The sequence below is a fragment of the Garra rufa genome, chromosome 7 (genome assembly GCF_049309525.1).
Source record: "Garra rufa chromosome 7, GarRuf1.0, whole genome shotgun sequence".
In the NCBI taxonomy this organism is placed as follows: Eukaryota; Metazoa; Chordata; class Actinopteri; order Cypriniformes; family Cyprinidae; genus Garra; species Garra rufa.
In genome coordinates, this window is record NC_133367.1 from 47501714 (window position 1) to 47516635 (window position 14922).

The 14922-nt window shown below is 38.8% G+C and overlaps 1 protein-coding gene across 2 annotated transcripts; it reads left to right on the plus strand.

The window, feature by feature from the left end:
* Positions 1 to 807: 807 nt before the first annotated feature.
* Positions 808 to 9940, plus strand: slc39a7 (solute carrier family 39 member 7). 2 transcript variants are annotated; one of them, XM_073843985.1, is made up of 8 exons: positions 808 to 1012; positions 3172 to 3575; positions 4983 to 5151; positions 6355 to 6444; positions 6588 to 6710; positions 7676 to 7795; positions 7871 to 8067; positions 8947 to 9940. In XM_073843985.1, exons 2-8 carry the CDS (start codon positions 3177 to 3179, stop codon positions 9199 to 9201), a joined length of 1353 nt encoding a protein of 450 aa, XP_073700086.1. In that variant the 5' UTR covers positions 808 to 1012; positions 3172 to 3176; the 3' UTR covers positions 9202 to 9940. The 2 variants fall into 2 exon arrangements, with proteins under 2 accessions (XP_073700086.1, XP_073700087.1); XM_073843986.1 differs by having other exon boundaries at positions 3175 to 3575.
* The last annotated feature ends 4982 nt before the right edge of the window (positions 9941 to 14922 follow it).

Here is a 14922-nt window from a genome sequence, read left to right on the forward strand (position 1 = left end):
TTTGTTTGATTTTATACAACATTTTATTTGACAAAAAAATGGTAAAAAAATAGTGTTTCCTGTCTGTTCTAAGTGTTTTATGAATTATGTTGTGAAGAAATGAGACCCAAAATATCCCCTCTATAAAAACATTTGACTCTAAATGTGTCAAAAAAGTTAAAATTAAAAAGAGTTTTGAAACTGACTTCATCCAGTGTTTAGATTTTTGTTCTAGAAATGTATGCAAATTAGCGCATATTTCATTAAATAATGGCTAATTTGCATATTTAAACCTAACATTTTAGAAAACTTGTAATACAACAAATATTTGCAATTATCAAAGTAATCAATCAGCTGAGTAAGTAAGGTGATAACTATTTATTTGTTTACCCTATTCGCCTGCAGTGTCTCGCCTTAATGAATAAAGTAAAACTGACCATTTGTTTTTATTTCACCCTATCTGTCCTAAATAGTATTGAAAATGACTACTATCACGAATTTAGGACGGATAGTGTGAATGTGGTGTAACTCAAAGTCTCCGCGCGCCCCCTGCAGCAATACCACTGTATGTGTCTCATAGGTGATTTCATTGCAGTAATTCTTTTCCAAATTCCAAATCAACCCTCGGTTTCTGGTTCATCTTTATGCACAACGAAAGAAAGATAACCTTAAAAAATTACTAACGATCAACAGCTTTTAAAAAGGCAAGTATTGAACGTAAAGCGTTCGCATCCGGCTTGACGCGTGACTGTAGTATCGCGTTGTTTCATTGTTTTGGGTCTTTTTGAACACGCAGCTGTAAAGTCTCGCGGGATTTCAGCGCGTTGACTAAATGCCACGTCGGTTTGAGTGTGAGAGCAGCATCTGATGGTGTTGAATTGACCGACTGCGCAACATTAGCGATATTGGAGTTTAATTAGATTGTGTCGTTGTCGGAGTCGTGTGCGGTTAGCGAACTGCAGATTGCAAAACTGTGCACGAGACAGGCGCGTGCGCGAGGCGTTTACAGCAACAACAACAGCAGCAGCAGCAGGTATTTACATGATGATCTTTGTTTACTGTAGTGATCACTGCTCTGCTCACTTTCTAGCTCACTTTATTAGTCATCTGTTGATGCTGCAGAGAAGCGATAATCCTATTCAAACACACCAACTCCTAATGATGAGGCCTGGATCTTTTATCTGATGTCTGCCTCATCAACAGATGCTACTATCCTTCTTTTCTTCTCTCTTTTGCTTGCTTACTGTGAAACCACTTGATTTAAGATCGCTAGACTTGGTTAAGTACGTTTGTGTCTGTTGATCATTCAGGTTTCCTGAGAAATGCAGAGATTTTAATACGACGTCACGAAAAGTTGAGATGAAAAGCTCTTAGTCATGTTCCTAGTCATTATACTTCACTCCAAAATGCTGATTTAGAGAGGAAATGCTCTTAATAACCTGTGGTGTGGAACCATAATCACAGTCATCACAGACCTCTAGGAAGTGGATTTTCTGAAATGATAGCTGTGATCGTGTCTGCTGTCATCATGTCCGCTTTGCAGCAGGATGTAGTTCTGCTTTCATTTTCATTCATTCATTCATTCATTCATTCATTCATTCATTCATTCGTCAATTGTTATTGAAGCGAGTGAGATCATAAAAGCTCACTGCAAAAATGCTTTTCTTACTTAGATTTTTTTGTCTTGTTTCCAGCCAGAATATCTAAACATTCTTAAATCAAGAAGGATTTTTTTCAAGATGAGTAAAAATTGTCTTGGTTTCAGAAAAAAACAAGGCAAAATGAAGTGAGTTTTTGCTTAGAACAGCCATAATAATCTGCCAGTGGAGTAAGCAAAAAAATCTTATTTCAAACAGAAAACGAGATTATTTTCCTTTCCTCGTTGGCAGATTATTGGAGAGGGTGCTGGCTGCAGAGCCATATGGGAGGAGCTAGAGGTAATGGGCGGAGATAGACACCACACCCTAACCCTACCCCTTACCCTATCCCTAACCTTAACTCCACCCATTTGTTCACTCAGAGGTGGAGCTGGAGGCCATTTGGCTCTGCAGTGAGCAGTACTCGGATTATTTAGCCTGTTCTAAGCAAAAACTAAATTTGGACTATTTTTTTTTTTCTGAAAATAATTTTTTCTCGTCTAGAAATTCCTTCTTGATTTAAGTATTTTCAGATATTTTGGCTGGAAACGAGACAAAAAAATCTAAATAAGAAAAGCATTTTTTGCAGTTACAAACTGACCTCCAAGAGACTGCCAGACTAGTTCAAGCTATTTGAGTTGTGACTAATCTGGGTAGTTGACATCATTTGTGAAATGCTATAATCTAAAACTGTTTTGAACATTTTTTTCTAGTTTCTATATTATTTTGACCAGTGTTGGGGGTAATGCATTAGAAGTAACGCAAGTTCCGTAATAATATGACTTTTTCCAAGTAACTAGTGAAGTAATGCATTACTTTTTAATTGACAAGAAAATGTTACTTTGTTAAATCAGTAACAACAGTCACTTTTTCCGCCCATTTATTGATTAAAAGCTCTCCTGTAGTGTCTCCATGTTGAGAGAAATTGTAAGATGTTCCTTTAGTTCTAGAATAAATGTGAACATGCATTAATTCATCTCACTCACTAAAAACAGATACAGTGTTCTTCAAAATGAATAAAAACTGTGAAATTCAACGCTAAACCTGCAAAAATTTAAAATGTTAAATAATACAAATATCCTTTATGTATTTAATTCCATTTAAACTTCGATGATCCAATTCATCCATACTAATAAGCACAAAATGACTCTAACATTTGTTTTCCTTTTTTATTGCTGAAGAGTTGGCGTTTTTTCTTCTGCGGTCTACTGTACAGACGGAGATTTACTTTTCTCTAAGCCTGAGGCTTTTGGTGTGAAAAGGCTTTTACATTTGACAAAAATACAACTTTTTTATATTAAAAACAAACAAGCAAGCCCTGCCCAGATTTGAAAAGTAACTCAAAAGTAACGGAACGCATTACTTTCCATAAAAAGTAACTAAGTAACGCAATTAGTTCCTTTTTAGGGAGTAACTCAATATTGGAATGCATTACTTTTAAAAGTAACTTTCCCCAACACTGGTTATGGTAAAAGTGTGTTACCCTGCTTAAAAATAAAAAATCGAGTGTGAGCATTATGGCTGATGATGATGCATTGTGTTTGTGTTTGTGCAGGAGGAATGGGGACCTACATCAGATCACTGTTGCTGATCAGTGTTGGGGTGATAGTGTGTCAGCAGACACTGGCTCACTCCCACCATCATCACGGACACTCCCACGGCGAAGGCGGCTGCCACGGTCACTCGCACGGAGGGGCCAAGATGCATCATGGGGCCAGCAAATGGAGCGCTGAAGCCAACCTGCCTAATGCTGAAGAGGAGCATCACGGACACGCACATGATCACGGACACCATCACTCACACGATCACCATCACGGACACAATCACGATCACCATCACCATCACGATCACGGACACTCACACGATCAGGGAGACTCACACAAACACAATCACGGAGCAGAGCAACTGAAAAGCGATGTGGAATCAGGGAAGCGGAGCACAGTGGAGCTCTGGATGCAGGTAACATACACTGATCAATGAGCAAATGTCAGAATATGTCAGGCTGCCTAGCTGGTCATAACTGGTCAGCAGGCTGGTTTTAGAGGCGTTTTGGCCACTTTCCCAGGCTGGTCAGGCTGGGAGACCACCAGCTAAAACCAGCTAAGACCAGCCAACCAGCCTAGGCTGGTTTTAGCTGATTTTTCCCAGCAGGGTTTTCAGATTCTGTGAATTCTTTTCAAACTGTTAACATTTAATGCAGTCATAAAGTAGTTCATAGTTTATGAAATGTAGTGTGCAATTGTTAGTACATTATTAGGCTATGTGCAAATCGTGAGTTATTCATTCTTTGCCCGTTATGCTTATATGTGACCCGGGACCTCAAAACCAGTCATTAAGGGTCATTTTTTTTAAATTTAGACTGAGTAAATAAGCTTTCCATTGATGTATGGTTTGTTAGGATAGGACAATACCTGGTTGAGATAAAACTCTTGGAATATCTGCAATCTGAGGGTGCAAAACAATCTAAATATTGAGAAAATCGCCTTTAAAGTTGTCCAAATGAAGTTCTTAGCAATGCATATTACTATTCAAATTTACAAAATATTTTCATGAAACATAATAATACAATAATTGTGACCTTGGCTATTGCTACAAATATACCCATGCTACTGAAGACTGGTCCAGGGTCACATTAATGCAGTTTAATGTCTGATAAAGGCAATGAAGTATTATTTTTCATGACGTAATCTTGACATGATCTATGATCCAATTATAAAATTAATGTAGAAACCTCAGCTTATTAACTATAAAGTAACCGTTTTTGGCTCTATAACTGTGAATTATTTGTTTGCTCAAAAATGTTCACAGAAGTCCCTTTGCTGCTTTGTCCTTGTCCTAAAATGTTCTACTGAACATGATGTGGATAAATAGTGTTTATTACCCTTTTTTTTTTTAAATATAGCTACATATAAAACATCTCATCATTTGAAAATGAAATTGAATTATGTGCCTGACTCATGTAATCAGATTATGGACCGTCTGAACAAAAAATATTAGGTTATGGGTACATGTGTGAACAGTAGTCAACATTTAAAGTGGAACAAAAAAGTTCATCAAAGTTGTGCTAAGACAAAAACAAGTATTGTTTTGGTTTTAGGACAACTTTGTTAAGGGTTTCGATCCACTTCAAATGTTGACTACTGTGTGTATATATATATATATATATATATATATATATATATATACAGCTATAAAACTCTAGAACAGGTGAACCACATTTATACATGAGTAATATTCAGAACATTTAGCAAAACACAACATGGAGACATTTGTTCAGTCCTCAGATGCTCTGCAGTTCCTACTTCAACCTCCAGGGGTCTGTGGAGCTCCTTCATTGAGGTTTCTGTGTTTCTTTGGTGCTTGTAGGCCATTGGAGCGACTCTGCTGATCAGCGCTGCTCCCTTCCTCATCCTCTTCCTCATCCCAGTGCAGTCAAACACGGACAAGCACCAGAACCTGCTCAAAGTGCTCCTGAGTTTCGCCTCTGGAGGTTTGCTGGGAGACGCCTTCCTTCATCTCATCCCTCACGCTCTGGGTGAGTGCGCACGTTGTGGAGGTCATGTGACTCTAACATCCTGTCACATGACTCGTAGCTTCCCTAGCCATCTATAGTGAACCATATACATTTATTAGCGTGTATAAATCTATTTCTAGATTTGGTGGTGTAGATTTTGTTCAAGACTGGGCTACTTTTGCAGACAGATGTACAGTGCCCAGTGAAGTGACATTGAAGTCATTGAAGGGTGAAATCTCATTATGAAATACATGTTTTCTCTAGTTCACCCAATTATTGCAACATCCTTATCCCAAGATAACAGTTCTGAGTTCTCTCCAACAATGTCTAATGAGTTTGGAAAACACCTGACCAGAGATCAGAGACCATTTCTCCAGAATCTCTCTCTTCCCAGATTCATGTCGGTGCTTCTTCTCTTCAGTTTCTATACAGGGTTCAGGTGAGGGAACTGGGGTGACCATGGTAGCAGCTTCATTCTGTGCTCAGTGACACAATTTTGTGTTGATTTTGATGTTTGTTTAGGATCATCGTCCTGCTGGAAGATGCAATCATGGCCCATTATAAGATTCCAAACAGAGGCAGTCAGGTTTAGATTTTTTTATCTGCTGGTATTTGATAGAATCCATGAAGCCATGTATCTGAACAACATGTCCAGTTTGTTTTTGGGTGGGCCAGGAGGATCTTTTTCTTGAAATCCTCTGGAACAACATGTGGTGATGTAGGGGCTGTCTGATCGTTTTATTTTAGGCTTTAGCTCTTTTCTTACAGCCACTTTCTATTTTGTGAAGCTAAACAAACTTGTTCTGCACATCAGAACTACATTCTTTGGTTTTACTTCTTGAGATGGATGATTAAGGGAATTTGGCTTTTGTGTTCCTCATATTTATAATCCTGTGGAACAGAACATCATGACTGGACACTTTTATACTCCTAGCCACCCTGCTGAACTAAAAAAAATTGTAATATTAGAGAAAAACATTTACTTCTTAATGACCCCCCCCCCCCCCCCCCCCCAGTTTCCATCGTTTTACTTAAATGACAGGTTAGAATTTTGCGATTTTTTTTCGAATGAAAGACCTAAAGGATAAACGATGCAGATTTATTTTCACAGTCACCTTTGCTCATATTTACTAAGGGTGCCAATATTAGTGGAGGGCACTGTGGTTGTGTAATCTGCTTTGCTAACTAGTCACACCTTCACTCCTTGATTTCATCTCAACACAGAACCTCATTCTCATCACGGCCAATCGCACGATAGCGACGAGTCACATGGTCACTCACACGATAGTGAGGAGTCACATGGCCACTCCCACGGTAGGTTATCGCTTAATCGCTGAAATAAGTGTTTTTCTAACCAAAGTTATAATATGGCCAAATGGAATGCAAGAATCAAATGTTTTGGAAGATGTTCTTCTCTGGTTTGTGAAGTGTCAGTCAGTGCTTGTGTTCTGTCTCAGGTGCTGCTCACGGTCACATGATGTTGGTGGGGCTGTGGGTGCTGGGTGGCATCGTGGCGTTTCTAGTGGTGGAGAAATTTGTTCGTCTTTTGAAGGGAGGTCACTCTCACTCACACTCTCATGGTAAGAGTCTTCAACTAATCACACTACATTCACATTTTAAAGGAACACTCCACTTTTTTTGGAAATAGGCTCCCCCTGAGTTAATAAGTTGAGTTTTACCGTTTTGAAATCCATTCAGCCGTTCTCCTGTTCTGGCGATATCACTTTTAGCATAGCTTAGCATAGATCATTGAATCCTATGAGACCGATAGCATCGCGTTCAAAAATGACCAACGAGTTTCCATATTTGTCCTATTTTAAACTCGACTCTTCTGTAGTCATATTGTGTACTAAGACCGGCGGAAAATGCAAAGCTGTGATTTTCCAGGCCGATAAGTTTAGGAACTACACTTCCATTCCGGCGTAATAGTCAAGGAAGTTTGCTGCCGTAATATGGACACAGCAGGCGGAGTAATATCACGCAGCGCCTGAAATTAGTTCCCAGCTGGGTAACTTCCAACAAGGAGCGCTCCCTGTGCATGCAGATGGTCACGATGTGCTGTGTGATATTACTGCGCCTGCTGTGTCCATATTACGGCAGCAAACTTCCTTGACTATTACGCCGGAATGGGAGTATAGTTCCTAATATTATCGGCCTGGAAAATCACATCTTTACATTTTCTGCTGGTCTTAGTACAGGATATAACTACAGAAGAGTCAAGTTTTAAATAGGACAAATATGGAAACTCGTTGGTCATTTTTGAACGCGATGCTATCGGTCTCATAGGATTCAATGATCTATGCTAAGCTATGCTAAAAGTGATATGCCAGAACAGGAGAACGGCTGAATGGATTTCAAAACGGTAAAACGCAACTTATTACCTCGGGGGGAGTTGGAGAATGAGCCTATTTCCAAAAAAGGTGGAGTGTTCCTTTAAGCAGTTTCAAAATATTCCTAATGCAATATTCCTAATCTTTTTTTGGAGCGGAGATATGGACAATGTTGACCAAATACAATAACAAAACCTTTCTTCCCATGTTTTCAGCTGCTCCAAAGGCGAAAGACAGCGACGAAGAGGATGATGAGAAGAAAAAAGAGAAGAAGGGAGGGAAAGAGAAAAACTCTGATAAGAAAGCTGCAAAGAAACCAGTGGAGAAGAGTTCAGGTATGAAGATCTCCAGCGTTTGAGTTCTCATGTGTTGTGTTGTGTTGCTGACACCAAATCTGTGTGTGTCTGCAGATATTAAAGTGTCTGGTTATCTGAACCTGGCTGCCGATTTCACCCACAACTTCACGGACGGTCTGGCGATCGGCGCGTCGTTCCTGGTCAGTCCGGCGGTCGGCGCCGTCACCACCATCACCATCCTCTTACATGAGGTCCCACACGAGATCGGAGATTTCGCCATTCTCGTCCAGTCGGGCTGCACCAAGAGGAAGGTACAGAGCTCCAGACAGCCAGAAAGAGTCTCATGTCGACTTAAACAGCACTGCTCTTACTTTAACCTCAAAGGATTAGTCTTCCAGAACTAAAATCTGTTAACTAGATAAAAAGGTTCAAGACTAACTTTGAAGTTGGCTTGAGAAAGGAAAAGTTTGAACAAGTTTTAAAAAGATTTCCAAGTTTTAATAGTTTGAGGGTTTTCAGTCTGAAATAGTTTGAAGTTTAAAGTAGTTTTAAAAGCTTAGTGTTTGATAGATAGATGGCTTGATGGATGGCATGTAGCATGTTTCTAGCATGACTAGCATGATGTTAGCATGACTAGCATGATGTTAGCATGTTTTCAGTATGATTAATGTGTTGTTAGCATGTTTCTAGTATAATTAGCAACTTACTTGCATGTTTTAGCATGATTACCAAGTTGTCGTCATGTTTTTAGCATGATTAGCGAGTTGCTAGCATGTTGCTAGCATGATTAGCAAGTTGCTTTGCCATTCAAGATGTTCATGTCTTTTTCTTCAGTCGTAAAGACTTCTATGGTGCCCCCGAGTTTGAACTTCCTAAATGCAGTTTAAATGCAGCTTTAAAGGACTCTAAACGTTCCCAGCCGAGGAAGAAGGCTCTTATCTAGCATTTTTGAAACAAATTGATAATTTATTTACTTTTTAACCTTTTGAAGCTGCATTTAAACTGCATTTTGGAAGTTCAAACTTGGAGACACCATAGAAGTCCATTATATGGAGAGAAATCCTGAAATGTTTTCCTCAAGAAACATTTTTATTTATTTATTTAAGTCGTGAACATCTTGGATGAGTAAATCATCTGTAAATGGTTGTTCTGAAAGTGAGCTGCTCCTTTAACTCTGCTGTGGTCGTCAGGCCATGTGTCTTCAGCTCCTCACCGCCATTGGTGCGTTAGCCGGAACCGCCTGCTCCTTATTGGCCGAAGGGGTGGGTGCGGCGGCGACCGTCTGGATCCTGCCCTTCACCGCCGGAGGCTTCGTCTACATCGCCACCGTCACGGTTCTCCCGGAGCTGCTGGTGGGACGCTCCAGTTTCTGGCAGTCTCTGCTGGAGATCCTGGCTCTGCTGTTGGGGGTGGGCATGATGGTGCTGATCGCGGAGTACGAGTGAGAGACGCACGGAGACACGCCTGACAGAAGAGCCTTTGAATGAGGGAGGAGACCGATGCACGTCTCCCGAACCTCTAGACACTAAGAGATGAATGTTAGCATTGACCACAGAATAAACACAAACTGCATGAAGCGCAGAGCTGCGCTCAGATACCCAGAGACCAACAGGAATGGATCACTTAATCATTTTAGACAGGAATCAGTCTTCCCCGGGACCAACAGCTAGAAAAACATGTGCGGTTCTTTACATGGATACGGACAGGATCCGCTCGTGGACACTCTCTGAAATTTGACCGTCATGATGTGTGTTTGCTGGAGTGTCTCCAGTCACTGAAGCTCAGCTCATCAGTAGATGATTAAATCTGTTCTTGATTTTGCTCTTCGCACAGTAAAGGTTGATGTGATTGTTTCTTGAGCTGCATCAAGTGCTTTCTCTGTGACAGGAGTTTCCTGAGGAATCTGCAGCTCCACATTGTCATTGGTGATGGTTCTTCAGAAGGTGCAAACACACCGTGTTTATTGAATTTTAGTTTAGTTTTAGTGTTGTTGTTTTTTTGTTGTTTGCCTGTGACTGTATTCATGCAGATGTTTAGATCATTCCTGGAATTTGTTTGAAATGTTCAACAACCTTTACCTGTAATCTAAACCCTTTACATTCCCGCTCTTCTCTTCACAAACAGAAGTGGATGCCATGTTTTGTTCAATTTCAATTCAATAAAAGAGTTGTTGTACATCTCTAACAGTCTGTTATTATTATTCTATCATCTGTGTCTTGTGACTGTCATTCTGCTTTAGAAGCTTTTGTCACCACCTCTTTCAAGCTCTGATTTCTGTTCAGAAGAAAGCATCTTCTCATAGGATCATTTTTTTGTCTTGTTTCCAGACAAAATTCTTAAATCAAGGAGGATTTTCTAGACAAGTAAAAAATATTAGTGACCTTTAATATAATAATTATTTTTAGAATAATCTGCCAATGTGGTAAGAATTTATTTGATTTCAAACAGAAAACACGATTAGTTTTCTTACCCCATTGGCTTGTTTCAAGCAAAAACACTTAATTTGGACTTTTTCTGAAAACAAGACAATAATTTTTACTCATCTAAAAATCCTTCTTGATTTAACAATTTTTTAGATATTTTGTCTGGAAACGAGACAAAAAAAAAATCAAAGTAAAAAAAAATGTTTGCCGTGCACTGCTTTTTTGAGAAGTGACAGTGAGGTCGTCTTCCGTTGTTGTGGCTTTATCTTCAGGCTGTGAAAGCATGGTAATGGGTTTGCATTTCATTGTGTTCTTGTCTTGTTTTTATTTAATTCAATAATTGATCCACAAAACATTTTATGTTAAGGATTAAAATGAAGATATAAACAAAACTAAATTTGTTCTGACAAGGACTTCTCCTCAAAACAAAACATAAAGTGGTCAAAAACGAGCCCTTAATGACGTTTATTACACCATTTTCCTTTTAAAATGAACAGATTCAACTGAAACAAAACAAATGATATTTAATCTGGAACATTAAAAATATATATTTTCTTAAATGACTACAACACATAAACAACAAATCAGAAAGTGTGTGATTTTCAACATTCAGAGGTGAATTCCCATCACATCAGTGATCAGACTAATGTCAGCTCATTTCACACAAACCTCTCGCGATGGGGTTTTTTAATATTCCCAAACATGTGTCTTGCACAAGACCAACTTTATACCATTGTCAAGATGATTTATTGACAATGAAAGAGACAAAAGTCATCATGATTATATATTTTTTTGTTACTGTGTCTGCCATTTTGATGACATTTATGTCAAAGACAACTATACAATTGATTTTGTTGAACATTTTAATGAAATAATATCCTGATCTTTACTGGGGAAGGAATCCCCCAAATACTGGAAACAGATTTGGTAAAAGATATAAGAAAGAGAAATTGAAAAAGAAAATTAAATTATATACTGTAAATTAGTACAGTTTAAAGGAACTGAATACATTTTAAACGTCATTTAACAAAGTAACACGTCCTTGCTGAATAAAAGTACTTTATTCAAGTACTTGTATACTTTTTGTATACTTTTGCATAATATACATTTACTCCTTACAATTTTATTTCAACTTAAGAAGTTCTTTTGCATTTTTATTTTATCTCATGCACATGAGAGTGTGTTTTTGGTCAGTTTGTTTCTCAAAGATAACTTCTTAAAGAAAAAAGGTAGAGCTCAGAAAGCAGATTGAAATGAAGATGACGAAGGGATGTTCTTCGAAGTGCTTTTGCAGTGAGTTTATGGCTCAGTAGTCTTGTGAAAGAGGGAAAGGGGAACAAAAGAAGCAGAAAACCCCTCTGAACCACTTCTGCATTGAGTTTCATCACAGAGCAGTTGCACACGCCATCAGGAACATGACAGTGATCCGCTGCTCCGACAGGGATGTGATGTGGGTTGTAGCTACCAGTCTGTCTATTATTCAGCAGCTGGAAATTCTGACTGCACTTAAAATAATAATAATATGAGAGATTTATTGCAATCAGTATGTAGGAACAATAACGACAGGGTTTTGTGCAGATCTTGATCAGTTTGAGTGCTGTTCTCTCAGGTTGATGTATAGGTCGCTGTGGTCTGCGCTGGCAATCCTGCGTGAGGCTTTGACCGCAGCTGCTGTAGCAGAGAGAAACATCAGCGCCGCCAGTCCAACCCCGCCAAACATCAGCACACGCTCCATCACCTCCATCACCTCCACTCCACCTGAACATCACACATCCGCTTACCTTCTTCAACAGGCAACAGCTCAAACCTTCCTAAAACTGCACGTCATCATTTTCAAGCCAAATTAATTTCTTGAAAAATTCTGGAACGATCTAAAACAAATGCAATGCTATATATCAATTCATCCTCTTTGTTTGTTTTAAAAGGAGACACTGCAGGCACCTGTCAAGTTTGAGATTTTAGGCTTTTTGGTTTTTCATAAAGTGTTTTTTCAGACCAGTGGAAAGAAAACATACAAAAGACACTGTCTATTTGTGCCAACAGATTTCAATTACAATCCATCATTTAAAAGGCTGTTTCTCAAAATGAGTTTTTCCTCCTACACTGAGCCAGAAATCTCCACTTCAGCAGCACTTACACACTCCACACTTTACATTTGTATTCCTGTCTATATCCTGAAGGTTTTTACTGAGGGATTTGTTCAGATAGAATTAGCTTGATTTTATTGAACATTTTATTCCCCCCAAAAGTGTACAAAATATATTGTTTTCTGTCTGTTCCTAGTATTTTCTGAATTGTGGAGTGACCAAATGAAATACCCCAAATCCCGTCTGTAAAAACATTTGACTCTAATATGGCAAACAAAATTAAACAAGAAATTTGAATCTGACTTCATCCAGTTTTTTTTTTTTTTTTTTTGTGCTAGAAATGTATGCAAATTAGCACATATTTCATTAAACAATGCCTCATTTGCATATTTAAACCTAACATTTTAGAAAATTTGTAATACAAAAAAATGCTTACAATTATCAATCAACTGGGTAAGGTCATAACTATTAGGTTTTTTTACCCTATTCACCTTCAGTGATACTGCAGATAGCAGTATCATATTTTTTAATTGTATTTATTTGTTTGTCAAGTATGAAATGATTTTCTGAGGTCATTAATCGAGACAGTTGAGTGGTACTGTATTATTTCAGTAAGGCTGTTAGAATCACGCATCCTCGTGTGTGTCATCACAGTACAAACAGTCATAGTGAGGAAGCGAAAGTATAAATGATCAAATGAACGAATGCTTCGCTGCCTGACATGATTACACAACCAATCATTTCACCACAGAGAAAGCTTTTTAACTTCTGCGCAGAATTAAGAATTCAGAGGAAGGCTGATATTAGTGATTTGATACTTCTCTGACTCACCTTTGACACATTTATTCAGATCCTCTTTGTTCTGTCCATCAGCTGTGAAAAGCATAACAACAAACAGAAGTGTGACAATTCAAAGTCAATTTCTGAACGGACATGCATCTTGAAGATCTCTAAAGAGCTCTAAAATATTCTGTAGAAGAAAAGGGGTTCACATGTTTAGCTTTAACTTCATGCTCCATTGCCACATGCATTGTATGTAGTAATAGCTACTGATTGCAGGCTCCAACGAATCGTTTCCTTTATGCCGTGCAAACACAGACTGCTATATGAGGTTATTCTGCTCACTTTAAGTGTTATGTAACATTACTTAAAGAAATGATTTGACAAATAAATCAAATATCGAGTCAAGATGTTACACAATCTCTGGCTTGTTTTTTGACCTGGCCTTGTTTCCCCAAATCACTGTGAGCCTACAAACAGATCTTAGAGACTTAAAGACCATATTTTCACGGGCAATGAAATAAATAAATAATAATTCATTAATAAATATTAAATACCCTATCCAATAGTGTAGTGCAGTTATTCATTCATTCATTACAGTCTTTCATTTGCTGTTACAGAATATATACAGCTATCAAAATACCTGTGTTTTAAAATAACCAACCTGTTATTCCATATCATTTAATAGTTCATTCATATAATATATTTTAAACACATAACAAATATATACAAATGTACTTTCAACAAATCACACTGAGGCTTTGGTTCCTTACCTGCTTTCACTGTTAGACATGCCACAGGTGTCCCGTTGCAATAATACAAGCCTTCGTCCCAAGACGAGACAAACCAGATGAGCAGAGACAGGTCTGGTAAAGAGCTGTGGTTGTGATTGTCCATGTGTCTGATTATGTCTCCATTGCCATCAGTGCTGAGGATGGACACTCGCCGTCCTTTCAGATCTCTGCTCCAGGTCACTTTACCGGCCTTCAGCTCACCACAGGACAGAACGGCCATGCCGTTGGGTCGGACCCGCTGGTGCTGGAGAGCTGACATGAAACCCACAGCATCACACATCAGCTCTAATGAAGACAGGAGCAGCATTCATGGTAAAAAAAAAAAAAAAAGCAGACATACCATGTATTGCGAGAACAAATCCATACAACGAAAGGCAGAGTAAACCAGTGACACTCATAGTTTCTCAGATGTGGTCTGGTTGATGTAATGTCTCTCTGAAACACCGTTCCTCTATTTCACTCTTACTCAATGAAACCTTTATATGGGGCTGGAGGTCATGTGCTTGTTTTCAAGTCATTTTCTGTTGATTCCAGAGAAGCCCATCTCCGCACACAGATGGAACATCCAGGGACTCAGTGAAAGCCCGAATGGAAGGACTGTGAATTTGTAGCCCACACCTTAGTAGGTGAAACAAAGCTGTGTGTTAACTTTCTAAAGTTGTATTTCCTCAAATGTTTGTTTAACACTCTCAGATCCAGGATAGGATGAAGAGAAATGGTCCTTCTTTGGAACTAGTAAATAATGAAAATAAAACCTCTGCGTAAATGCAGGGGTACCACTTGAACTGCCCTCTTCTCAAGAAGGCAGGAGATTTGATATTTCAGAAAGCTCGCTTCCGTGTGAGAGAGATAACTTTTCTGGCAAACTGAAGTCTGATATTCTTTGATATTATGACCCCATCAACAAATCAGCCTTGTTTTTTGAATAGGGGAAAATAAAAGGCTGTGTCAGGAGGGCTGGCCACCCATGAACGTGGACTTGAAGCCCTTTATAGCCTTGCATCAAGCCGGCAGCTTACGTTTATGGTCTTCATCGTTCCCCTGCACTGAAAAAAAATTGGAGTGACGTTTACTTAAAAAAA

Coding starts and splice junctions, on each gene's coding strand:
- slc39a7 (XM_073843985.1), top strand. CDS start 3,177: ATGGGGACCTACATCAGATCACTGTTGCTGATCAGTGTTGGGGTGATA. Junction 3,576..4,982: donor CAGTGGAGCTCTGGATGCAG/GTAACATACACT, acceptor TGGTGCTTGTAG/GCCATTGGAGCGACTCTGCT. Junction 6,711..7,675: donor CTCTCACTCACACTCTCATG/GTAAGAGTCTTC, acceptor CCATGTTTTCAG/CTGCTCCAAAGGCGAAAGAC.